Consider the following 27772-nt stretch of genomic DNA (forward strand, 5'->3'; position numbering starts at 1 on the left):
AATCCCCACATTTCCAACACTTACAAAGCATTCCACATTTTTAATTGGGGCTGCCAAACAGGCTATTTTGTGAAAGCACAATATGCATTTTCCAGAAGCCCAATTCAAAGCCGCATGTATCCAAAATACATTAACAATGAGTATTTGTGTATTAACCATAGGTTCTGAGACACATCACTGTTCATTTCTTCCATTTACTGTCTCAAGTGGGAGGAACAATTTAACAAGAAAACAGCTGCGAAAACAATGAACAAATCTGAAGCCAAGGGACTTTTACAGTTGAGCAGTGAAATATACTGTGCAACCAACAATTATATCAAAAATGAACCCTCATATATGACAGGTATGCTCTAAGAAATATGCACTATTTTCTGCAATGAAAAATACAAAAAGCTAACCATACAATGGAAAATGCTATATAATTAACACAACGGACATACACTTTCCCTTCCACCCCACTATTCTGGAAACAAACTAATAGAAGCTAATGGGAACGTAGAGATTTATATTTATTCTCTTGAAATTCCCACTTGGATCCTTCCTCTTTTTCCTTCATATAAACATGATTGCAAATCAAACAAACACACACACACACAAAAACAAGTATATTAGTTTTCTACTGCTGGATAACAAATTATGCCTAATTTAGCAGCTTAAAACAAGAGAAGCTTATTAACTCACAGTTCTGTAGAAGTCCTGGCACAGCCTGGGAGCCATCTCTGAGACTCAGAGTCTCACTAGGCAGAAATCAAAATGGTAGGGGTCTTGCCTACATTCTTATTTGGGGTCTGAGGAAAACCTTGCTTGCAAATTCACTCAGGTTGTTTGCTAAACTGGGTTCCTTGTGCTTGTACAACAGAGGTCCTCATTTCCTTGCTGGTCTCCCCAGTCCTTGGCTTTGTAATCAGCAATAGAGAATCTCCTTCCACTGGAATCCCTCTCACATGGTGAATCACTTTTGCCAGGAACAGTCCAGCCCCTTTTACAAGCTCACCTGATTCAATCAAGAACACAAAGGCAGTCTCCCTATGTTAAGGTGAACTGATTTGAAACCTTAATTACTTGAGCAAGCTTTTTATAGCTGAACAGAGATTAATTAGTATTCACCTGTCAGGGAGAAGGTGTATATACAACCAGAGTGGGAACCTTGGGGTTCAGTTCAAAATTCTGTTTCCTACGACATGCAAATCAGGACAATAATAATCTCTTCAGTAGGAATTAACAGGTTATTTTACTTGAACAACATTTGGGACTTTAATGTCTTCTAAAAGTCAATTTTTGTTAAGATGTCTGCTATTTAAGCTTAAAAGATAAAGAAAAGCAATAAGAATTCTAAAAGCCAATTGCAATTATTTTATAAATCCATTTCCATCATATCAAAGTAACTGATATAGCTAATCATGGTATCTTATGGTGATTTTTCAGTTATTTTTAATCAAGAGTTGTTTAGTTGCTGAGTTGTGCCTGACTCTGTGACTCATGGACCAAGGCTCCTCTGTCCATGGGATTTCCCAACAAGAAAGACTGGAATGAGTTATCCTTTCCTACTCTGGGGGATCTTCCTGACAGAGGGATCGAACTTGCATCTCTTGCATTGGCAGATGGATTCTTTACCACTAAGCCACCTTAAACAGTGAAAATAATGCTCCATGGAGGATTAAGCGACATTAAGGATTTCAGAATATGAATTTGTAGTTATTTGATGATGAATATAATGAAAACATTATATTTCATTATAATATGAATGAAAATTCAGATTATTTTCAAAATATGAAAGAAAATTCATATTATTTTCATAAAATGAAAATATGATTTTCCTATTATCAGCCATTTTCCTGAATTAATTATCAACCATCAACAAAGAAGTAAGGACAGATTGAAGAAAAGGCAGGGAAAGGTCTCAGCACTAGAAGCAGCCCTTGAGCTCAGCATTGTAAACGGTGTACAGCTTTACAAACTCTAAAACAGAGCCTCTCTATTATTCTCCCCCTTTCCTTCTGATAATCTTTAGAATTATCAACTACTGTAAGGAAGTCCAGGTTGTAGAATTTTACAGCTGAAATGGACCTGCAAGATCACGATCTTTAAACCTTCACCCAGACCTAGAGTCATATCTACCAAAATAACAACTTTTAAACAGAGAAAATATTCTTAATTAGAGAAATATGGTAATTAAATGGATATTATAGGGTATCTGGTTTCCTGGTTAAAAAAAGTTGTCACTTTCGTTTATTTTCAATTTTACAAATATTTTATGTTTTAAAGTTTCTCCATATATTTCAATAAATGATGTGTCTTGATCCTGTTTCTACCCTCCTTGCAGTTCAATATACTGGACTCTTCTTTAGCTCAAGGTCTTTATTTACATCAGTTAAAAGAATTCTGTTACCCTACAAAATTGCAGACACTTCCAATTCCAAGACTAATGTATTAAAATTAATTCAGGTTTCCTACAATAATAAGGCCTTGTCACCTTGCTTGCATGATCAGCAAAGAAGGCAGAATTCAAAATTCTATTACTCTAAATATTACTTTAATGCTTTATTCACATTCTTGAACCTCTGACATAATTCAATTCACATTTACTGAGAAGTTATGATATATCTGATTTTGTACCAGACTCTAAGCTTCTATGGGCATCTTTGTATCTTTAGCACACAGAACAATATTTAGATGTACTCAAAATAAGCTTTCAGAATAAGTATAGAATAAATGCATACATAGGTCTTGCTTTCCAGGAGCTTAGAATCTAGTGGAAAAGATGGGTTTTAGCCCAGTGAAACCCATTTCAGACTTCTTACCTACTGGCCTGGAAGATGCCACTTTATTATTATTTGTGTTTTAAACCTTAGTTTGTGGTAATTTAATACAGACACAGGAGATTGACTCAAGGTCACAGAATTGTTTTCAGCTGTGAAAAGGTTTCACTGGGGTGGTGTTCCAAGGGAAAGGAACAGCCAGGGCTCCACAGAGGAAAACAGGTGATGTTAGTTAAATCCTTGCTCCTTATAAAGTATGGTCCCTTTTGAGCAGTGCTGATGGAAAAACTGGCTCTTTCTTGGAAATGTAAAATGTCAGGCACACAAGTTAGACCTATTGAACCAGAGTCAGCATTTTAACAAGATCCCCGGGTGACTTGTATCATATTAGAGTTTGAGGAGCACTAGGTCAAACATGTAGAAATCTTTGATTCTTCTTTTCTGACACACAAGTTTGCTGAGAAAAACAATTAAACACAATCATAAGAATGCTATATTGCTTTTGTTACACTGTTAAAAAAAAAAAATTCTACTGCTTTTAAATAATTAAGAAGGCCCTTCAATAAAATCCACTTACTCCCATGGACAAAGAATTTTCCTTTTTGGGAAATATCCATGAGTTGAAAGATTACAAATATAAAAACTTTATACCTTTAAATAAATATTCAAATCCCTGGAATAATAATCAAAGAGCCATGTTGTAGGGGACAAAATGATTTCATTCACATAATACATTTTCTTTAATTACTTTAATATAAAAGACAGACATGTTTCATGTTTCACATAACATTAAAAAAAGGTTGTAAAACCCTATAATAAGTATTAAATGAAAATAAATTTATTGAATGGCAGTAATCACTACAAAATTAATACTACCAAATTATTACTGAGACCTTTTGCATTAACAGTAATTGGATGTTATGTGGAGAAAATATCCAACAAGAAGATGGATGTTTCAAAACTACATTTTATCCAGTCTTTATCTTTTTGCTAAATCTAGTGCATATTAGAAGATATATTCAAGACGGTTATAAAGCTATTCAGCTAAAGTAATACTTCAAAGATCTTAAAAGAGCCCTCTACAAGTGACATGACATTGCCATCATTCCATCTGTTTACAAAATCAAAAATACAAGTAATAACCCAATGAGTCCTTCTAGGTAAAAGATTCAATTTAAAAAAGAGAACATTAACAGAGAATTAGTGATGGTGAGCAGAACAAGAAAATCAACATAATTAAGAAAGGTATATAATTATCCAACATGACTTCGTCTGGTTAAACCAATGCAACTTAATAAATAACTTGACTGCATTGTGAGTGAAAAGGGTAACAAGATCCAGAGTCCTGTTTTCAAATTCTCATATAATAATCCTACTTCAATCAACCTGTAAAGTAAAAGCACTGTTAAAATCCATATTAACATCATAACATACATCTTACAATGATACAAAAGTCAAACCGTTACTGGGAGATTCCTGTCTTTGTGAGAGTATAGGAAAACTTCACAAGAGTGTGCACTTTTGAAAATATGATCAGTGTATACCGTATAGACAAAACAGGCACCTCCATTATAACTTTTTTTAATAAATAAAAGCACATTAACGTAAAAAGAAGTTAAGCAGCACCTGAAGCCTTTGACATGTGTAACTAAATGCTGGTACCCAAACAGTCTAACTGGTTAAGTTTTACTAAGAGGCGCAAAAAAGGAGCCAATTTTTGACTTAACATTTTAATTCTACAAGAGACAAGAGCTTGTCCGGGCTTACAGTCCTGTCATCTGACAGTGAGTAGCATACCAGTCCTCCACATGTCTTATACTTTGGAAAGCAGACCCGACTCTGGGGCACTCGCCTTAATTAGATTCTGAATTTCCTTGAATTTTGGATGGTCTTTATCAGCCACCAGCTGTAGCAGAACAGCCTCACTTGTAGTCACAATGATCCCGGTTCGAGCAAGACGCTTAAGGAAAAAAAAAAAGATAGACACAAATCAAGAAATAAGCATGAGAATGAACACCATATTAAAACAGCAAAAAGCACAGTGAGACATGCTAGTGTTGTCTATCAAAACCACGGCGCTCAGCCATACATCAAATTCAGTGATGAGGAGAGAGTTCAAACCAGCCATACCAGAAACCCATGAGGATGATTCTCAATATTATTAATATTAGTCCCAACTACTAACATTATAAGGAAAAGAAAAAAGGTAGCCAATATAATGACTCAGATGTGCCAGAGACAGAAGGGATCAAGGCTAAGGACTGTAAAACAATGTTTCTTAAATTATTTTTCCCTCTCTCCAAATATCTGACATTAAACTATATCAGTTCAGTTCAGTCGCTCAGTCATGTCTGACTCTTTGAGACCCCATGAACTGCAGCACACCAGGCCTCCCTGTCCATCACCAACTCCAGGAGTTCACTCAAACTCATGTCCATCGAGTCAGTGATGCCATCCAGCCATCTCATCCTCTGATGTCCCCTTCTCCTTCTGCCCCCAATCCTTCCCAGCATCAGAGTCTTTTCCAATGACTCAACTCTTTGCATGAGGTGGCCAAAGTACTGGAGTTTCAGCTTTAGCATCAGTCCTTCCAAAGAACACCCAGGACTGATCTCCTTTAGAATGGACTGGTTGATTCTCCTATAGTCCAAAGGACTCTCAAGAGTCTTCTTCAACACCATAGTTCAAAAGCATCAATTCTTCGGCGCTCAGCTTTCTTCACAGTCCAACTCTCGCATCCATACATGACTACTGGAAAAACCATAGCCTTGACTAGATGGACCTTTGTTGGCAAAGTAATGTCTCTGCTTTTGAATATGCTATCTAGGTTGGTCATAACTTTGCTTCCAAGGAGTAAGCGTCTTTATTTCATGGCTGCAATTACTGGTATACCCTATGTTAAACTGTATACCTACTTCTGGAGAAGGCAATGGCACCCCACTCCAGTACTCTTGCCTGGAAAATCCCATGGACGGAGGAGCCTAGAAGGCTGCAGTCCATGGGGTCGCTAAGGGTTGGACACAACTGAGTGACTTCACTTTCACTTTTCACTTTCATGCATTGGAGAAGGAAATGGCAACCCAGTCCAGTGTTTTCACCTGGAGAATCCCAGGAACGGGGGAGCCTGGCGGGCTGCTGTCTATGGGGTCGCACAGAGTCGGACACGACCGAAGTGACTTAGCAGCATACCTACTCATATACCATAAGTAAAACACCGGTGGCAGAAAAGCCTCATGTGAGGTTAAGGAACATCCCCCTGAATGATAACAGAACCACCACCCTTGCCACTATCATAAGCTTTTCAGAATCACAAACAAGAGTATAAAATTTAAGTTTGTACAGAGTTTCACCGACACGTCAAAGAACATCCTTGCTACACTGTCTCAGTGGAATCATAATAAAGAGCTAAGGACAGACATCTTAAGGTGGGGACAAACAGAGAGTACGCAGGAGGGATGAAGAGGGAAAAGGGAAGGAAGGCAAAGAAGAGAAAGCATAGAAAAGAGTGGGAGCGGGGATAGGAAGAGAATTCTAGGGCAGAGACCCATTTTCTGGATATATTTCTCAGAAACCCTAGGGGAAAAAGGAGACAAACTGTCATCCCATGAAACACCCACTGTTAAGAGCGGTAAAAGATGAGGTGTTTAGACACAATTCCTAAGAAAGTTAGGAAAAAACATGTGAATCAGTGTCGTATCATAACGGGCATCACTTGAATAAATAGGACATCTCAATGGAGCCAAAGTAAAGCCTTCAAATGGCTGTAGATCCATAGTCCCAACTGTCTCACTGGCACCCTCTTCCTTTTTATCCCCAAGGACGGAGAAGGGAGTATAAGCCGTAGCCTACTTATCAGATAGCAAGTTCGGGCTCAACCACCAGAAAAGAGGAGTGTGAGGAGCAGCTGATCACAAGTCTTGAGAAATGAAAAAAAACAGCAGAGTCACAGAGGAAAGAAGAAGAAATAAGCAAGGCTGCCAGTGTCCTTTGCTGCTGCTGCTGCTGCTAAGTCGCTTCACTTGTGTCCGACTCTGTGCAACCCCATAGATGGCAGCCCACCAGGCTCCCCCATCCCTGGGATTCTCTAGGCAAGAACACTGGAGTGGGTTGCCATTTCCTTCTCCAATGCATGAAAGTGAAAAGTGAAAATGAAGCCGCTCAGTTGTATCCGACTCCTAGCGACCCCATGAACTGCAGCCCACCAGGCTCCCCCATCCCTGGGATTCTCTAGGCAAGAACACTGGAGTGGGTTGCCATTTCCTTCTCCACCAGTGTCCTTTACGTTGGAACAAATACCAGACGATGAGTTGCCTCTGAGCTTTTTAAAGACTTCTGGAGACTAATTTCCTCCTCCTTGCTTTTCAGTAAACTTCTGACTGTCAAGTCAAAACCCTTAGAAATCTAAAAGGACTGTATGGTTGCTTCAGACAGGAGGGTGGGCAATAAATATAAGATGAGCTGTGTCTCAGGGCCCTGAACGGCAAGTCACCTAAACCCAGCTCTCTCCCTGGCTGGCCTGCCTTCCTTACTGTTCCCTTGAATCAGTGGCCTTTCAATGAGTCAGCCTGAATCTGAATCATACTTTCAGTGTCTGTGGAACTGCTTTCTATACTCCAAAGTGCTAACGAAGGTCATTTCTCAGTAATCTTTCTAGTTCTTTCATGAGGCAGGAAGATCAGAAAAGTGTTCCCAGGTCTGAGAAAGAAATGCAATGACCCAGCAAAGACACAGCTTCTCACAGTGCTCTGCTGACCAGAACCGGGTCCACCCTAAGCCAACAGCTCTCAGGAATGCTAAGAGACCAAGGCAGGGGCAAGCTGGAAAGCAAGAGGCACACACACGAGAACATTTTAGTAAACAGAAACCTACATAAAATTTCTTAACTTCAACAATAAAGTACGGCCAATATTGCGCATATTCAAAAGTAATCAAGCCACGGGATTTCCCTGGAGGTCCGGTGGTTACGACTATGCCTCCACTGCTGGGGGCACAAGTTTCACTGCCTCGAGGTGTGGTCAAAAAAAAAAAAACAACAACAACCAAAAATAATAATCAAGCCGAGAACCTGTGTTAGGGGAAGGCGTGGCTCATGCCTTTGCTAAGAATGCTAAGATCAGGCTAACACATCTTGCCACGGTGCCCGCCCAGCACCAACTGGAAACGGTGCTTGAGCAGAAAGAGAACAGGGCACTCAATCCAGACACAGGCAGGCTGCCACTCACCACCTTGAACTGTGAGGACACCTAGGACACTGGCCCCAAACTCACTTCATCTCCTGGCTTAAAAGAGGGACAATTAAAACTCCAGCTGTTTAATGCAAATGGGTACTTGGCTTAATAGACTTCCAGAGTTCTTCCTTTAGACTTACAAAGTCAGTCCAACTAGGCCAAAGGAAAAGAAAGGTAACTCTGACCCACAAACCTAAAAATACATGACAGCCTCCTAGAGGGCAGAGGAGGAAAAAAAAAAAAAAAAAAGACTAAACCCATTAAAATCCCAAGCAACACTTAACAACTTTCCAGAAGTACAAGGACATCAAGTTCAAGAGAGGGTTTTATCCCGTCTTCTCCCACATTTACCCTGCAACTGTAAGTTGAAAGAAAAACGCCTGACAGATGGTAGCTCAAAACATTCTGAGGAGTAGAACACACACCACAGATCCCAGCACAGAAGTTTTAATAACGGTAACGATAAATCTTATTAGTTTAACGATCTGAACAGGCAGGGTGGGGAGTCTCAGGAATGATCTTGAGTAGTTGTGTTTCTCATGGGAAAGAGAAGAAGGGGAGCTGACCAGATCGCTGTTTCACTTTCACAGTCACAGAAGAAAACAGGAAACTGAACGTTTCTTCCAAGGACTGAGGGACTAACTAAAACACCTCCATAGAAACTTCAGACTGAGAGGAAAGGTCTGAAATGTGGATCTTCTTCCCTCATCACCTCTCGACCTGCTTCTCTCCCCTCCAACCTCAGCACTGCAACCCCAAGCAATGCTGGCTGTTCCGTGCAAGCTCAGTCACTTCAGTCATGTTGCGATCCTATGGACTGTAGCCCACCAGGCCTCTCTGCCCATGGGATTCTCCCGGCAAGAATATTGGAGTGGGTTGCCATGCCCTCCTCGAGGGGATCTTCCCGACCTAGGAATCGAACCTACGCCTCCTATGTCTTCTGCACTGCAGGCAGAAATCTACCCCAGCCCATATTTTTTCCTTCCCTCCTCACAACTTCTCAAGACTAGTCCCTTGTGGGTCTTGGAAGTTGATACATGCTTATATATTTCTGACTGGAAGGAGCTCATGAAGAAAAAAATAAGAGCTACAGTAAAAATAAAAGCAACAGCTAACACTTGAGTGTTTATTGTGACAGACACGAAGTACTACCAATACATTATTTCATTTAATTCTTACAAAAATCCTCCCACGTAATGACTATTACTATTTCTATTTCACTGCTGACAAAAAAAATTAATCAGTTGATCTAAAAAAGGAATGGAAAATTTTACTCAAGTGAAGATGATGATCATAACCTGGGAACAGCCCCTCAGAAAACTCTGAGAACAGTTTCGCCCATCAGAAATCAAAGCACCGTTATGTAAGTTTTTTGAGACAGAGGGCTATACACGAAATGATAAGTTATTGACAGTTTATAGAATCCAGATCCAAGCGCCACTGTGGCGGGTCACATGACCCTTGAGACAGTCAAGAGGGAGTATTATCTTTTAAGGAGCTGTCTACTCTTTACAGGTGTTTCTTCTCAAGATGTGCTTAAGGCATAATGTGTATACAGAGTAGGGGGGAAAGAGGAAACCAAAGGGCAAAGAGAACTTTTTCAAGTTTAAATTTTTCTATTTTGCCATAAAAATATGAATTTTATTACATATCACTAACTTGAAACCTAAGGCAAAGATATTAGGTGATTTGCCCAAGGACACAAATTTACGAAATGCCAGAACCTGCATTCAAAACCATATTATCCCTCTACTGCTTGGACTCCTGATCAGTAAGATTACAGGCTACCTCTGAAAGAAGGAGGCTCAGGTATTAAAAGGCCAACTGTTTTATTCTGAGTCTTGGTAAAAGAATTGCCAGCAATAACAACTTTCTGTAATAAATGGCATAATAAAGACATGTCTGAAAAATGTAAATGAACGCAGGACAAAAGTTCTTAAAATCTCTTTACAAGAAAGGAAAATTTCTGGTTTTATATGTTCTTAAGTTCTTTGCTTCCTTGGGAACACTTCAAGTTCTGGACCTCAGCATTACCATAAAGGTTATTCATGGAGGAAAACAACTGCCTGTTGAGGCACGACGGATCAGATTACTAAGAAAATTTGAAAAGTGTTAGTTGATTAACTCTGACTGTAAGGAGAGCTTAAAGATCTCTGCTGAGAGGGGAAGAAGCAATACCTAGTATCAAACTAACCAGAGAACCTAATAGTCCAAATGGACTTGAAAATCGTTGAATAAAATTAATAAAACCTCCCTGTTCAGGAATAAAAGAAGGGATGGCCAACCAGGGCTTTGAAAGCACTGCTGCTGCCAGCTACCCTGTCGGCTTCCACATCAGCCCTCCTCACTGACTTGACCCTTCGTCTTTCTTTCTTATTCTTATTTGCCAAACTCACCACCCTGGGGAACATTTTAGACTACGAGAGATGACTGAGCAACCTACAGAGAACGTGGCTCATAGGTCAGCTTATGCGTGAAACACTGGAGAGTCTCAAAAAAAAGAAAAAAAAAATCTACATTTTCCATTCTCAATAAAACTAATTAGTTAAAAACTCAGCAATTCAAGTCCAGATTGACATGACTTTAAAATTATGATAGAATTAGAATTAAACAAAACAGACAGAGATCCACAATGTGAAGGATTTCAAAGGATTAATTGTGGGAGTTTGCTCTTCAATAGTCTCGGAATAGGAATTGCTTACGTAAGGCTACTGTTATGCAACGCTGATGAAAACCACTGACACGCCACGCAGAGAGCCATTAAACACTGTGTGTGAGTGACGCCCACAGTCAGTGACACGCCTATTCCCAGAAATCCAAGTCTGAGGAAATCTACACAAATCTCAGCTGAACCAGCCTGAGGCCCACGAGGCACTAGGTTCTGGATAGATCTTGATCAAGTTAAGCCTAGATGAGCTGCTTTTAATTTGCAAATCTTTAAATAGTTCTAGAATACCTCTTACTTCCTGTGCAAAACTATAGTAAAGTTAGGACAGAAGATGTAAAGGAGTGTTTAGCATCACTAGAAATAAAAACAGAGCAGATGTGAAACAGGATATGATGGTGAGATCTTAGAGGCTGGTTGTACACAGTGGAGACCTTGGAAATCGGTGAGTCTGATTATTGTCAGACCAAGCTCAAAGTTAAGAGGTAAATTTTCATTGCTGTTACATGTTTGATATTCTCCAAATTTATCTGAAAGCCTTGGTAAATGAACTATTTTAAAACAGGACAATTACCTCAAGGGCAAACATCCTGTCCATCATGCTTCTCGATGACGTGGCATCAGCAACAATGTGAACCTCGATACCTCGGCCAACGAGCTCCAGAGCTGTCTGCTGGATGCACACATGAGTCTAGATGGAAAGGAAAAACCCATATGTAACACTGTGATAAACGACAAGTGTTTTACAAATGTGCAGCAGTACAGTAGAGCCGAAAGAGCACCACAGGCCTAACGACCCCGTCCTACATCGAGTTTTGCCTTCGACCCACCAGTGATCTAGAGCACAAACAGCATCTCTGGCTTTGTTTCCTCTTTGTAAAGTCAGGAACTGAATTACATCAGCATTGGGTCTTTGTACTGAGAACCTTGAACATATTCTTACAGCTCTGTGAGCATTTTTTTTTCTGATATTTTCATCTGTGTCTCATCTGGATGACCTTCATTCAGCTGACTACTACCGCTCAGTTTTGATGCCACTCGCAGTTGGGTTTATTTCTGTTTTCACACCAAATGCCTGACACAAAGAATGAGTCTGCAGTACTGTCGACTGAGATACTGGTGGGAAAACTGAGTTGTTACAAGGCACCCAGTAGTAACGGTAGGTCAAATTAAAAATAACTTATAGCTTAGGCAAAAAATACCCAGTATACATCACCAGCAAATGCATTATACAGATACCATCTAAGTACAAACTTGTATAATTCATTGGCAGGGAATAAAGAGTAAAAACAGACTCCAACAATAAGTGGATTATATAAGCAATGAAAGCAGATTTTAATAATGCGACAAAGCTGACTTTATCTTCACATGACAAGAGAGCCACGGAAAATTATCGACTAACAAGTCATTAAAGTTAGCACTGGAGGACTGCTCAAAGATGATTTTGATTACACGTAAGAGCTAATAATGATAAACAAATAAGAAAAAGTATAAAAGTCAGCAACAAGATTTGGCATGACATATTTATACAAATAGGCTTCTTTTATTTTGTCAGTATTGAAGTCAAAATACAGAAATATTTAATATACATATAAAACTGAGGATACATCTTTCTACTATTAAAACCTACTACTATGAAACCTACTATCAAAACATCATGGGTGTCTTAAATTATTTGCATTTCATTGTTTTTATGGTTTTCATAATTTTATAATTTCAGCTCAAGAGGTTCTTACAAGCTATGAATAAATACTTATATTCTGCTTCTACATGTGAAAAAACCCCCAAAATCATTTTAATCAGCATTAAGAATCCATGAATATATTTTTTCCTTAAAAAAAAAAAAGTACATGATTCAAATGTGAAGGACAATGAGCTACATGACCTCTAAGGTTTTCTAGAACAAAACCATGACCAAGAGGAACTCCTATATAAGTAAACATATTATCTTTGATGAAAGTGTGTTCTGAGTAGTGGTTCAAAGTAAAGGCCCGAAGATCAATCAACCTAGATTCAAATGCAACTCGGTCCTTTAACTAACTGTATGACCTTGAGCAAGACGCACAGCATCTGTGTTTAAGGTTCCCCATCGCTATAATATGAGGAGACCAAAAGTACTTAGATCAGAGGATTGTTCTGAGAGTTTAACAAATTAAAGGATAGAAGAGTGTCTGGACCAGTGACAGGCCAATAGTCAACATTGAATAAATGGTGTGGGTTATTTTCTATCAGTTGTTGCTGTTTAGTCACTAAGTCATGTCTGACTCTTTTTGGACCCCATGGACTGTAGCCGCAAGGCTCCTCTGTCCATGGGATTCTCCAAGCAAGTATACCGGAGTGGGTTGCCATTTCCTTCTCCAGGGATTCCCAACCTAGGGATCAAACTCATGTCTCCTGCACTGGCAGGTGGGGTCTTTACCACTGAACCAACAGGGAAGCTCTGTTTACCTATACAGTATTCTATATACATGGAGAAAGAAATGGCAGCCCACTCCAGTATTTCTGCCGGGAGAATCCCATGGACAAAGGAGCCTGGTGGGCTACAGTCCATGGGGTTGCAAAAAGTTGGACAGGACTGAGTGACTAACAAACACACATTATTCTATACAAAATCACATTCTGGAGATAACAAGTTTTCTACAAATGATATTGTGTCCAAAACAGAACAAGTGGTACTTACTTCTACTCCAAACAACACAACACTCCTGACTCCAGGAATCTCTGCTAATGCTGCTTCCACTTCTGGTAATACCATTGAAAATTTGGTCTTTGGAAGTACCAGCTTTACACCTGTTAAATCAATTTCTTGAACAGTGCTTCCAAGACCTTTAGGGTACTGTTCTGTTACAATAACTGGAATTCCTAAAATCCGGGCCCCTTGTAACTGGGGGGGAAATAAAAAGCACAAAGATAAGTACCAATATACATACATTTGTGTATGAATGTATATCATGCTTCAGCAAATTGGAAAAAATAAACAAGTGAGCATACCAATCTCTGTCCCACACTAATAATATCTCCAAAATACTTGATGGCTGGTCTGAACCTTTCTTGCATATCACAGCAGAAAAACACAGTGCTTGAAGGTGTAAGATTTCCCAGGGTAGTGAGCTGAGGAAAAAAGAAAGAATGATTTAGCATTTGTTATACAGTGACCTTTATTTTCAGCTGGAGGTCAGTAAAGAGAGAAAAACATTCCTACTGTTTGACCCATTAGGTCAATTATAACAACTATTGTTTAGAAGAAACGATATGAATAATAGGAAAAAAATTATCCCCAAAGATGTCCACTGAATTGCTTTTAATAGTGAAAATTTGAAATAAACCAAGAACTGACAATACAAAAAATGATTTCACAAAACATGTTTAGCCTATTAAAATAGCATATGCATATGTTTTCAAAAAATGCACACCTCTAAGAAGACATGCTTATAATCTAATGTTAATTTTAAAAAGCACACAGTTCAATAGTATTTCAAAACTCTAAACATATGAATAAAAAGAAGTAAATATATGAAAATATTGACAAGTGGTTACACAGTTAGGGATGCTGATAATATTTTTTCTTAATACCTTTCTTCTGTTTTTCAAATGCTATTTTAAAACATTTGCTAAATGTTATTTAAAAGTATGTATTACTTTTATAATAAAAAACAGTAAAAAAAAAAACTTAAATTTGATGACAATATTGCTTACAAGTACAAGGAATAAAATTTAAAATAATCTGCAGCAGAGACTGTGGAACAAAAAATGAAAAAAAAAAATAAAACCTAGAATTACTGCTACCATCAAGACAGAAATATTAAATCAGTATTCTCAATACCATCTAAAGAGTTCCAAAAAAAAAAGCAATGAAATGATGCCAACCACATCACCACCGTCAAATGGAGAGACACAAACCTGACATCTCAATTCTTACACATGTTTATCACAATCAAGAAAATCAATGAATCAAGATGAAAATTGGGTATTAGGTTACCAAGCTTTATATTCATTGCTGTAGTTGGTCTACTACAATAACTTGGGCCCAACATGGATCTCCCAGAAAGTGAAAAATCACTGTTAAATACAAGAATTTAATCTGAGTGCTGAAAAACCCACTGTGCTTTTTTTCCCCACCTTCTCAAATTAGAGAAGCTCTGGAAAGCACGCAGTTTGATCCTGAATGAGGCCATGCCACTACTCTTGGTACCTCTTAAGGCTCCCCTCTAATGAACATAAACCACCAACAGATAATAATTATTTCTAATTTTCTAGAGAAACCTGAGTCCTGATTACAAAGGTGGTGGCTTCACCACCAGCCTGACTCTAGACCCTGCCTTAGTACCTCGGCACATGTATCACACTTAAGAAACAATTACTCCAAGAATTAAATGCATCGTTAAGAGGAATCTTTGATCCTTAGCAGTATGACTGCTCTAGTCAGTATGTACTTTATTTATCTGCATCCTGGTCTGAAGGACTCTGGCACCTTAATCTCCCTCTGGTATTAACTCTACAGATGTGTACTGATTAACCACATGCAGTCCAACACCATGTCCATGTGAGAATGGAAGTACCATCTGTAATTCTAAAACTACGTAGAGGGTTTTTCTACTCTGTCAATTAGGAATGTTTAAAATAAATATTCAAGCATTTTGAATTATATATGCTCATCTTTGGCTGCTTCTTTACTTAAATTTTTAATGCAAGTACCATGCTTCCATTTCAGTCATTATCAAAAGCAATGAATCTGATGACTATATAAGTACTCAGGGTACTAGGTTGAAAATCAACCACTATTTATGATCATGTATCTTAAATTCTCAGTAAATATTAAATCTTGGCTCAAAATCCATATATATATATATATATAATTTTAGAAATTTGAACCAGGGGTCCCTAGTGAAAAATGATGTGTTGAAGGAACACTATGAAAAGCGGTTTAGCTGCAATGGCCCTGTTTAAAACAACTGCAATGCAACTCAGCAATCCTGCCTTTCTACAACATACGAAGACCAGCAAGCAGGCAAAATAAAACTCTGTGAAGTTGCCAGGGTATGCTGGATAGCCATGCACTAACACACTGAGAGCCTATGCTTACTTGCATCTCCAGCTCTCAGGTCTCATCTCAGACTGTAAGGACTAACTCTGTATACATTCCTAACAAGTTCGGAAGGCTGGATTATAAATTAACATAACGTTAGAAACAGCAAATGTGAAAGTTTGCTGAAGATAGGCAAACGGATAGCAGCAAGGAGTAACAGCCGAGGAAGAAGAGATTCAAAATACAGTAAATGCGGATCAAAACTCAACCAGTTCTCAGTCTAGACTCCAATGAAGGAGTAACAAGCTGTATGTTAAGTTATAAACTGAGACAAAATCATTGTCTTACATTCATTAAGAAAATCAGTTACATAATATTTCAGGTCTACCATATAAAATGGTCAAACTACTGAATATTGGGATGTTAAAGGAATAAAACCATACCTACTCAGAAATCCTAGATTATTCAGAGTTGTGGTCTCCCAGGGTTCCTGTTACCTGGTGCTTCCCAACACCTCATTACAGCTGTTCTGGGCAGGGGACCTCATCAGACATATGTCATATTAGAGGAGGTTAGCAAAGGCGGCCCTGAAATCATTTCCAACAGAGGAATCCATCATCTCTAAACTTTCAGTTAAAGAAGAAGCCACAGAGACAGGGGGTGAGGGCAGAGATGACTGGTTATAATTTTGTGAAACAAAAATGCCTAGATATTCTCCTCTCCAGGAGTAGACACCCCTTGAATGTGGCCTGCACTGAGCAATTTGCTTCCTCATAATAGAGAATCGAGTGAGAGGGTAATTATGAATACGGTCTCAGCCAGGCCATCAAGACTGAGGCAATCAGTGAAGTCACGGTGATGGTATTCAGCCTGGATATGTGATGAGAATGACCTTCATGATCTTTCTCTCAAAATCCCACAACCCTTTAAGCACTGAGAAAACAGCAGATAAACCCAAACTGAGATCATTCGACCAAAATATCTAATCAGTACTTCTCAGAATTGTCAAGCTCATTAAAAACAACGAAGCTTTGAGGAACTGTCATAACCTAGAGGAGCCTAAGGAGATGTGGCAACTAAACATAACTAGTATCCTGGATTGGATCCTGGAGCAGAAAGAGGACATTAGGGAAAAGCCTGTGAAATCTGACTAAAGTGTGGCACTCAGCGAATAGTAATGTACTAACGTTGGTTCTTTCAGAGAAGGCAATGGCACCCCACTCCAGTGCTCTTGCCTCGAAAATCCCATGGACGGAGGAGCCTGGAAGGCTGCAGTCCATGGGGTCGCTGAGGGTCGGACATGACTGAGCGACTTCACTTTCACTTTTCACTTTCATGCATTAGAGAAGGAAATGGCAACCCACTCCAGTGTTCTTGCCTGGAGAATCCCAGGGACAGGGGAGCCTGGTGGGCTGCCGTCTATGGGGTCGCACAGAGTCGGACACAACTGAAGCGACTTAGCAGCAGCGTTGGTTCTTCAGTTGTGACAAATATGCCACAGTGATGGAGATGTTGGCAAGAGGGGAAACTACGTCACATATGCAGGAGTTCTCTGTATTATCTTTGCAACTCTCCTTGTAAATCAACACTATTCTAAAAAATTTAAGTAAAAAATATTAAATGGTCTCCCTATGTCCTAAGAGTAGCGAGAAGAGCCACTACTTTATGAATAATCTCCATACCATACAAGGGAGAAAAAGGAGGAGCTGAGGCTACCAAAAAAAAAAAACAACTACTGAAAATCTCTAACTACATCCAATCAACCCCTTATCCACCCCAACTCCACAAAAATTTCAATAACTGTTAAATTACACACTGACTCTATAATCCAGGGACTTCATAATTTGACTCAGAAACTCCTCTTACACCGAAACCTTGTAGATAACTAAAAGTGCTGCTCATCATCAGCACTGCTTGGAGTGTTGCAACTCCAAGAAAGCAAATTACAAGTGGACTTGACCAAATGGTGTCATAGGTAAACGTGTAGCAATTAGAGATCAACACATATTCAGGAAGTCTGAAGAATTCACATATAAAAATGTTTACATACACACACCTTCATATATTTATCTATCTATATACATCACTATACACACATACATTAAAAATATGTATTTTAATGTGTTGAATACATATTTCAACACAAAAAGTTGATTACAATCAATGGCGTCCTCAAGCAATCGTTTAAGACAAATTCCAAGTATAAAATTTTTGCCCACTTTCTTAACTGTCATAGCTAGACTTTGACCTTAGATTTCACAGTCAAAAGACTCTTCATCCCCAAATTCCATGACTACCGTGATCATAACAGTACTCACCCTGCTTCACATCCACATGTGACCTGACCCTTTTCTAACAACAGCTGCTACATCTGCAAGGATCTGCTCCTCCCTTGCTTGGTCCCCCTGGTTTCTCGGGACAGGCACAAACATGATGGCTGGTCTTGTTCAGTGATGTGTGGTGTGCCACTTCTGATCTCTCCATAAACGTAGTACATGGTGAGAGTTGTGTCTTGAACTGTGTGCTCCGAAACTCAGATGCTGAATTCCTGACCTCCAGTGTTGCACCCCAGTATTGCCTTATTTGGAAACAGTCACTGAAAACACAGTCAGTTAAGACGAGGTCACACTGGAGCAGCATCTGCGTGCGTGCTCAGTTGTGTCCCAACTCTTTGTGACCCCCTGGATGGCAGCCCATCAGGTTCCTCTGTCCATGGAATTTCCCAGCCAAGAATATTAGAGTGGGTTGCCATTTCCTCCTCTAGCGGATCTTCTCAACTCAGGTGGATGCCTCATCCAACATGAGAGGCATCCTCATTAAGAAGGGAAATCTGAGCACAGAGAAGGCCATGTGAACATGAAGGCAGAGATCAGTGTGGCTCGTCTACAAGTGAAGCCATGCCAAAGATGGCCAACCTACCACCAAAAGCCAGGGGAGGCACGAAACATCTTCTCCCCCACAGTCCTCACAAGGACCCAAATCTGACCTAAAGCTTTTAGAACTGTGAGAAAATAAATTTTGGTTATATAAGCTACTCAGTCTGTAGTACTCTGTTACAGCAGCACCCGAGCAAGTGACTACAGTGCGTAAACTGTGTATCTTTAGAAATGACTGGAGTTTGAACTTGTGAATGTGGTGTTTTGAAAATTTTAGTAGTCTATTAGAGCAACAATATAGGCATGATGTGCTTGGCAGAGGGGTCCAGAAGGGAATATGGGGTATCATTATTTCACTGAGAAGTGTTTCCAAGGAAACCTATCACAGGTACAGGAAGGCTTTGTTTCAATACTGACTCAAAACAGAGGCCTGTGACATGACTCTCCCAGGCAATACAGGTCAGTCCATGGGCATCAGAATCTGAGTTCAAATGTCAACTTCACTAATTTCAATTGCAAATTATTAACATTTCTAAACAGCAGCTTCTTAATCTGGCTTCGCTGGTGGCTCTGAAAGTAACTATCTGCAATGTGGGAGACCCAAGTTTAATCCCTGGGTCGGGAAGATCCCCTGGAGGAGGGCATGGCAACCCACTCCAGTATTCCTGGCTGGGAAATTCCATGGACAGAGGAGCCCTGTGGGTTACAGTCCATGGGGTCACAAAGAGTCAGACACAACTAAACACCTTCACTTCCATCTGTAACAAAGTAATAAAAATAGTTGCTACCTCACAGGGCTATGGAGAAGGCAACGGCGCCCCACTCCAGTGTTCTTGCCTGGAGAATCCCAGGGACGGAGGAGCCTGGTGCGCTGCAGTCCATGGGGTCGCACAGTCAGACATGACTGAAGCAACTTAGCAGCCGCATAGGGCTATTTCAAAGACTAAATCAGTTTCATGTAAATCCATCAATAAAAGTATTAGGTTACTGTGCATCCCTCTTATAGGAAACGTACACTGTGCTTTCAAGTTTAGGACATGTTAAAAACGGTTCTTCAATAATGAGGTTAAAATACCACTTACTACTAATATGATCCATTAAGAAACCAAGAAATATATATAGAGAAACACTGATAACGTCTAACTTGTTAGCACAGTCTATAGAATTAAGAAATGGTTCATAAAGTAGATTTCCAAATGTTACCAAAAGACTTACTATTGGTACATGATCTGCTTCTGGAAAAATAGGTTTGGAGCTTTTTAATTTAGACTGCAAGAGAATATTTATTTCACTCTTATTTTGCAACCTACTCACCTATTGTGAACACTAATGTAGCTGGCATTAAGATTACAACTCAAGCTTATCAGTTAAAAGTTTGAGCTTTCCAACTGCTCACAGGAGGCCAGCCAACTCCACCCATTTTAGTGCTGAGGACAGGGGGGTTCTTTACATCGTACCTGATGTTGGGGTGGCGGTGAAGCTGACCAGATCCCAGGAGCACAGTGACATCTGAATCTACACTGAATTCCCCTTGGCAAATTAAATGTAGAAAAAAACTCCCAAACATAGATCATAGCTTCCACTGGCACACAGTTTATTTATAGGTAGCCTTTCTGCTGCTGCTGCTGCTGCTAAGTCACTTCAGACATGTCAGACTCTGTGCAACCCCATAGATGGCAGCCCACCAGGCTCCCCCGTCCCTGGGATTCCCCAGGCAAGAACACTGGAGTGGGTTGCCATTTCCTTCTCCAATGCATGAAAGTGAAAAGTGAAAGTGAAGTGGCTCAGTCGTGTTCGACTTCAAGCGAACCCATGGACTACAGCCTACGTCCATGGGATTTTCCAGGCAAGAGTACCAGAGTGGGTTGCCATTGCCTTCTCCAAGGTAGCCTCTCATGTATCCACAAAGAGCAAAATGTGTACAACGCTTTGGGCAGTAATTTGAAATGTTAAATTTTTTACAAGGCGAGTGGGTGGGCGAGAGACAATCCCTTAGGATTCAGCTGTTATCTCCAGAGCCCCTGACACTGTCAGCCTCCTGAGAAAAGCCCTGCCTACTTCTCTAACTCAAGAGTTCTGAGCATTGGTTTATCTACCTGCTCCTCCTACACACTCCACAGTTAAGGTTCTGAAATCCAAAGTCATCACCTTCCAACTAGCAAGCCCAAGGGAGACCCAAGTCCTTTCCAGTTTCTTTTAAAACCATGCCTTCTCTTCCTTCCCACCCTGAACTCTGGGGCACCTTCTAGCTATAAAATGTCCACACCTCTGTTTAAAATAATCTTCATACTAATACACTTTCAAGAAAGTAAAACCTGGAGCAGAATCCCTTCCCAATTAAACACCTCAGAGAAGGTCAAAATAACCTTCCCAGGAAAGCCCTTATCTTCTGCCCACACAAAGCTGCCAGAGCCCTCCCTCCTACGTACTCAAAGCAAAATACTCTCAGTGGTGTCATTCTTAACCATGTCCATTTCTTCCTCTCTTCTACTTGGGCTCTGTCTTCCCTGGTGACAAGCTGGAAAAATACACTGATAGTGGTATGATATCAAATTTACATGAGCTTCCAGGGTTGAATTCTCCATTAGTTAATACTTGGGAAATACCTTGTGAAAAATTAACACTTGTAAGTCATAAAAATGACCTAAATTCCCCCTGTATAAGCCTCTCATTTATATTTCCTCCCCTTTGTCTCAAAATGCCTCAGACTTCAAGCATTTTGAGAAAGCTGAAGACACATAAAAAGTGCTTGAAACATGAGCTGTCTTTAGCTACCTGAGCTGTCAGCAGATACTCGGTCACTGTTACAGAATATTTCAGAAAGGAAGACACTAAAAAGTTATCATAGCCTAATACTGGCAATGGGGTCTTAAAGATGAATCCCCATAGAACCGCTAACCAACCATCAGTGCAGGCAGTGTGTTTTGCAGGGTTATTAGCAACAGTCAGTACAAGCCTAAAAGCAAACTTAGGCCCCTGTGGAAACTGAGAATACATTCTAGAATATACAGGATGTTAGCCAGAGCTGCAGAGGCTATAAGGCCTTCTCCAAAATCACAAATGGCATTATTTAAGCCATGGATGGCAAGTGGCCAAACACGCTCTTCCTCCCTGCCTCTGGTAGAAGGAGCCTGTTGTCCCTGAGGATGGTCTCCCTGACCAGCCACCTTGAGTCTTTCTGACTGACAGGCATCTGTTCCACAGAAGCAATAAATAGCATCAAAACAACTGATATTACAAGCCCAAGTTTGTGACTTGTTTCCCGTTCTGCTTGATATATTCATTAAGCATGAAAAGAGAACATGAATGCTGGGGCCAGCTGTAGGACCCTCGCATGCTTTATGTACCTTGGGACCTTGGGCAATTTCCTACATGTTCTGCTCCTTGGCAAAATGAAGGAGTAGGATTTTAGGTAAGGAGCATGAATTTGGTCTTATCCCTGTTTACATTCATTATGCCAGGCACATACAGCTGCCACTCAAATGCAGAATGAACTCTGAGGTTCTTGTCCAGCCATGAAATGTCCATGTCTTCAGGATTATACAGCTGGGCTCCAAAAAATATAGTAAAATGGTCATGAAAAGAAATATCTTCCATTTTCCCTCTGGGAGTATCCACACATATATACATACATGTGTGTGAGCATGTATACACACATACATATATCTCTCTCTTCATATGGAAGGGATAAACAGGTATTAGAATAAGCATATGGATATATATGGTATGAGTGTGCAACCCTCCACGTTACCTATTTTTAAGCTTGGGGAGGCACCTGGCTGAAGAAGTCAAGCTACTGTGATTACTAAAATGAAATAATATAAAAATATTTTAAATACTTTAAAATATCTAAAGTATCATGTAACAGATGCTTAGGTATTCTTGGACTATTTGATGAAAAATAATTACATTTTCAAAAGGATGGGGCAGAGCAGTGCTACTATAATTATTATTTTAAACATTACCACAAAAACTTAAACTATTATTTTATCTCCAATACCAAGCAAAATATTTCAAAAGCCACGTGTCCTGAATTACATAATGCCTTTTGAGAATGTACAAGACATCTCAGGTATATACATACATATTATTAATTTCTTTAGTTAAAAAGAGTTGTCAGACCCAGACTGAATTTTTCCAAAAAAAAAAAAAATCTTATTATTGGCAGAGGGGGAGGCCTTAAAGACTTGAGAAGGGCACCAGTCTGGCATAACATCTCTTAGGTAACAGCCCACCTTCCCTCCCAACCACTACAGGAAACACATCACAAAGAAGTCAGCCTCCTCAGTAAAGCTCCAGATCTCTTCAGCTAGTATTTGGATTCTCGCCTTTATTAATGGGTTTGTCAAAGGTGCATCCAACTTCTTCGGTATTTTTGGCAGCATTAATCTAAACAGACTGACAAGGAAGGCTGCAGAAAGTGTCCGCCATGAACACTCCTGAAGACATAGAAATGGGGAGTAGTAAACCTCTATCAACCAAAACTCCCAAGAGCAGGGCAAATTCTAGGGTATCAGACACCAGGTACCTGCCTCCGTTTTGGCTCATCAAGGGCTGACCATGTAATCTCACAGCCTTTGTCCTCTGATTAAAGTACCTGCTTTGGAAGTTTCTGGACTGGGTGCTGGAGTGATTGCAAACAAGATCAATTCCTCAGACAACTACAACTGAAAAGAAAACTAGAGGGCAATCCTCAGAAATGACACCTGAATATTAAAGTGACTTCTAAACCTGAATCCCACATTTCAGTTTGGTTTTCCAAAGAAATGGCTTACCTGTCTCTCAACCAAAAAATTGTTGATGGTGTAGTACCTAAAATACACCTTTTATTCTTGCTTTGCAACAGTGTAAATCCTCGAGTGAATCCTCTGAGCAGAGCACAAAAAGAACCCAGGAGGCAGATGTGTGCAGTATAAGAACACGGCTTTTTAAAAATATTCAAAAGCTATAAAATGATCCTCAGGTATAACAACTTTTCCAGCTAGCACTACCAGGAAAGAATGGTCTGGCTAAAGTTGGGTATTTAAGAAGGTACTGCAGCCTGATTCGAATGACTTTTTCAAGGCAGTCAAATGTATACGTGTAATCAACAGATTCAGCTGACAGTTACTATGAAGAGGCTAAACACGGTTATTTCACTTAGGGAAGGCTGAAGATCAAAGGAGCTGAAAGCTGAGAAAAAGGAGGGGTGAAAGGATAGGACTCCAGAAGTTTGTGTTTCCGCAAGTGGTGAACACAACTCCGGGAACAAATCCCAAGCCCGACACTCCGCACAACCTCTTTTCCCCGGTTCTGCATCACGCCAAAGGAAAACACAGCTACTCTGCACAGCCCTTGGGTTACGCAGGCGGCTGGGACTTGCTCCCAGCACACAAAGCGGATGCGGGAGGCTGAGGACCACACACGTGGGGGCGTTCGCGCGCGCCGCCTCTAGCTGGGAGGCCCACGCCCCATCCTTGGCGGAGGACAGCCGGCGACCGTCACCTTCGGACAGGCGCCGGGGCTGGGCCATTCACGAGGCTTGCGACACCGGCGCGGCCCTTCCCAGTCGGCGAGGCGCGCGGGGCCGGCCGCCGCGGGGCACCTGAGGAGCGCGGCGGGGACGGGGACGCACGGGGACCCGGAGCGGCGGGGCGCGCGGCCCTCCCGCGGGACCCACCTGGATCTGCAGCGGCACGAGGCGCACCTTGCAGCGCTCGCTCACCGCGAAGCCCTTGGGCAGGTCCACGTACTGGCCCCACTCCTCCGCGAAGAGCTGCACCACGAATTTGCGGTGCATGTCGATCTGGTCGCCGTACAGGCTGAGGAACTTCTGGATGAGGAGCTCGTAGCCCGCGCCGTGCGGCACGGTCGCGGGCCGCGCAAAGACCGAGAAGCAGAAAAGCACGGGGACCGTGCCCGACGGCGCCCCCGCGCCCGCGCCGCCGCCGCCGGGGAGCGCCGGGACCGCCGGCTCCGCCGCCGCCATGTTCCCCGAGCGTCTGCGAGCTCCGAGGCCGCGAGGCGCAGACACGGCCGGCCGCCGCGGCCCCGCCTCCGCGCGCCGCCCGCCGCCCGCTCGGGAAGGCGAGGGGGCGGGTCCTGGCGGCCGAGGCTCCCGCGCCCTCCTCCTCGCCCGGGCGGAGGGCGGACCCCGCGGAGGGCCGGGCTGTGGGAGCTGGGCGCCTGGCCAAGCGCCTGCGCCCGCCGCCGGGACCGCCCCCTCCAACCTCGGGCGGGCCGGGGATCCCGCACACCCTCGACCTTCCGGGGCTGCCCGGGGCTCCAATCCTCAGAGGAGATCGGTGCCCCCGCCTTCCAGCCCGCTCCGCCCACCGTCGAGCGGTGTGCTCCGGCGTTTGGGGCTGTCCGGCGAGATCTGCTGGGGTGCGTTACCTGTCGGCCTTGTCGAAAGGCAGGCAGTCCTTGAAGACGGCGGTAGTGATATTAAAACCGGTAGGGCAGCTGATAGATGCCCTCAGGAGAGCGGTGGAAGTCAACGCTTCCTTAGGAGTGCCACCCAAGACGTAGAGTTTCATGGGTTTTTTTTTTTTAACCCCATGAAACACAGTCTCTTCCAGTCGTGGATTTGAGATCTTACCCTCTCTATATCTCAGCCCAATTTCCGGGAGAACTTGGATTGAGCATTGGCAAATATAAAGGGGTTTAAGAGCGAAAATCAGGATTTTTTTTTTTTTTAATTCAAGCTGAGGATTTTGTTTTTAAGCAAGTAAAAACAATCCCCTTCAAATAATTTTTTTTACTTGTGAACACTTTAAGGCGCTATAATTAGCTGGAATTAGAAAAGTATACGTTACGAACCAAGTTTCCTTAAAGGTCAGGTTCTCGGAAGATAGGCTTATGAATCTAAATAAAATAAAATTTTAGATGTCAGAGGTTTCCTCCTCTTAGAAGGAAATAAGGAAGGTGCAGGGTTTCTTAGTTGGCACTGTTGACATTTGGAATGGATACTACCTTTCGGTGGGGGCTATCTTGTGTGTTTGTATGATTTTAGCAGCATCTCTGACCTCTACCCACTAGATGCCAGCATCACCCTCCACTTCCCTCTCACACTTAATTTGATCTTGACAATCAAAAAAAAATGTTTCCAGACATTGTTCAATATACTCCAGGAGATAAATTTGCCCCTAGTTCAGAGCCACTCCTTTAAAGTAATGCCAGTACCATCCTTTGGCCTTTACTTCTCACTTGTATACAAGCTACTGAAAATAGTCTGTTTTCTGGCACCTCATCAAACTTGATTCCATTTAAAACTTGTCTGAATCCATCAGACCCCAAATGATATCTTTGCAGATATCACTTCACTGCAAGGTCTTCCGTGTGCAGAAGTGCAAATCTATGCTGGTAGAATGGTAGTTTAACTACCAAAAGGTACCTATTCTAGGTATTAGTCTGCTGCTAAGTCGCTTCAGTCGTGTCCGACTCTGTGCGACCCCATAGACGGCAGCCCACCAGGCTCCCCCGCCCCTGGGATTCTCCAGGCAAGAACACTGGAGTGGGTTGCCATTTCCTTCTCCAATGCATGAAAGAGAAAAGTGAAAGTGAACTCACTCAGTCATGTCTGACTCTTAGCAACTCCATGGACTGCAGCCTACCAGGCTCCTCCATCCATGGGATTTTCTAGGCCAGAGTACTGGAGTGGGGTGCCATTGCCTTCTCCAGGTATTAGTCTAGGGGGGACTAATTGTAAAAGAGTTCCTTCTCCTTACTAATGCCTCTGAGACAGAGCAGGTTAGAGAAGTTGATCTGAACCTCAGACCCCCTCAACAAGCACCTCTGTATCTAAACAATGTTTTCTGATGGTCTTCAGTCAACATACTTACTCCACTCTCAGATTTTTTAAGTAGGTTTCCAAAGAAACCAATTTCCATATCCATTGTACTACCTGAGATTGGCCTTGATTTTATTTAACATTGCAGTCTCTGTGGGAATAACACACAAATAGCATTAATAAAGCAGGTATTTGAAGGACACATTCACATTTATTGAGTACCAACTGTGTCATCCCTATGCTAGAAAAGGGCCATAAGTATAGCTTTCGCTGATAATTTACTTTTCTCAGGAATTTAATTATTAGAGTACTAAATTTGATAAATGTCATTGGAAAGAGTCAATGAATAAGAATCCATCAGCAGATATTCTAATGACAAGTAGGAAATAACTATCCTAACTGACAAAATTATCACAGATAAAATGCGCAAAATGGTCTCATATAGGATTCTCAGGGGGTTTACTAGTTAACTCCAAGTACTTACTTTCAGAATTTAAATTCTAAGCAATTCAAGAAGCTAGTTTATACAGTATTGATTAATATGTTAATGCACTACAGCAACAAACTTCAAAATCTCAGTGGATTAGTACAACAAAAGGCTTATTTCTTACTCCCCCTAATGAGCAGCAATATTTGACAAGTTGGTCACTCTTTCCATTTGAATCATATGCTTCATTTCCTGGATACCATTCTCTTTTGTTTCTCCTTCCACTTCATTCTCAAGCTCTTTTCCCACCTTCTCCTCATTTCCCAGATCTCTAAATGTTTCAGTACCCCAGGGCTTAGTTCTCTCACTTGTCTTTAAGAGGTGTGGCTTTAAATACCACCCATAGACCTCTGATTTCCAGATTTTTGTCACACAGGGCTCATTCCTCAATACCAGACTCATATATACAAGTGCTTATGATATCGCCGCTTGGATCTCTAATAGATTTCTCACATTTAATTTGGTTTGCACCGTCCCAAAATTTCTCCCTCTGTGTTAGTATGTAAGCATATGTCAACCTCAGTTTACTAAGTACAATAACCATTAGCTTATCCTTTATTCCTCTCTATCTCCCCCTCTAGTCTATCAACAAGATCTGATCATCAAAATCCAAACTTTCTCATCCATACAGTCCTACCACCCAAGGCCAAACCACCATCGTCCCCCGTCTGACTAAAACACGGTCATCTTCAACAGTGCCTACTGTTGATTTTTGTACCCCCGAAGGCCATTTACTACAAGGCTTTCAATTCCTGCAGTGAGAAGACAGAGAACATTGAGGATCAGGACTAGGCCTTAATGTTAAGAGGAGCAGAGCTCCAAAGAACATTAAATTCTTAAACAATACATATTTTCTATGCCAAGGCCAGGGACCTGGCTGGGAAATGGAACCATGACACAGGCAATGGGATTGATAAAACTAAAAATCCTAAGTCCTCAGACTCCTCGGGCTTCCCTGGG

General features: G+C 41.3%; 1 protein-coding gene across 1 annotated transcript; it reads right to left on the reverse strand.

The window, feature by feature from the left end:
- Positions 1-3656: 3656 nt before the first annotated feature.
- Positions 3657-24522, reverse strand: ISOC1 (isochorismatase domain containing 1). Its single transcript, XM_052643777.1, has 5 exons — positions 24214-24522; positions 13644-13763; positions 13333-13536; positions 11227-11343; positions 3657-4719 (listed from the first exon to the last, which is right to left on the reverse strand). The coding sequence occupies exons 1-5, from the start codon at positions 24520-24522 to the stop codon at positions 4573-4575; spliced, it is 897 nt and encodes a 298-aa protein (XP_052499737.1). The 3' UTR covers positions 3657-4572.
- Positions 24523-27772: the final 3250 nt, after the last annotated feature.

Source organism: Budorcas taxicolor, chromosome 7 (genome assembly GCF_023091745.1).
Source record: "Budorcas taxicolor isolate Tak-1 chromosome 7, Takin1.1, whole genome shotgun sequence".
Lineage (NCBI taxonomy): Eukaryota > Metazoa > Chordata > Mammalia > Artiodactyla > Bovidae > Budorcas > Budorcas taxicolor.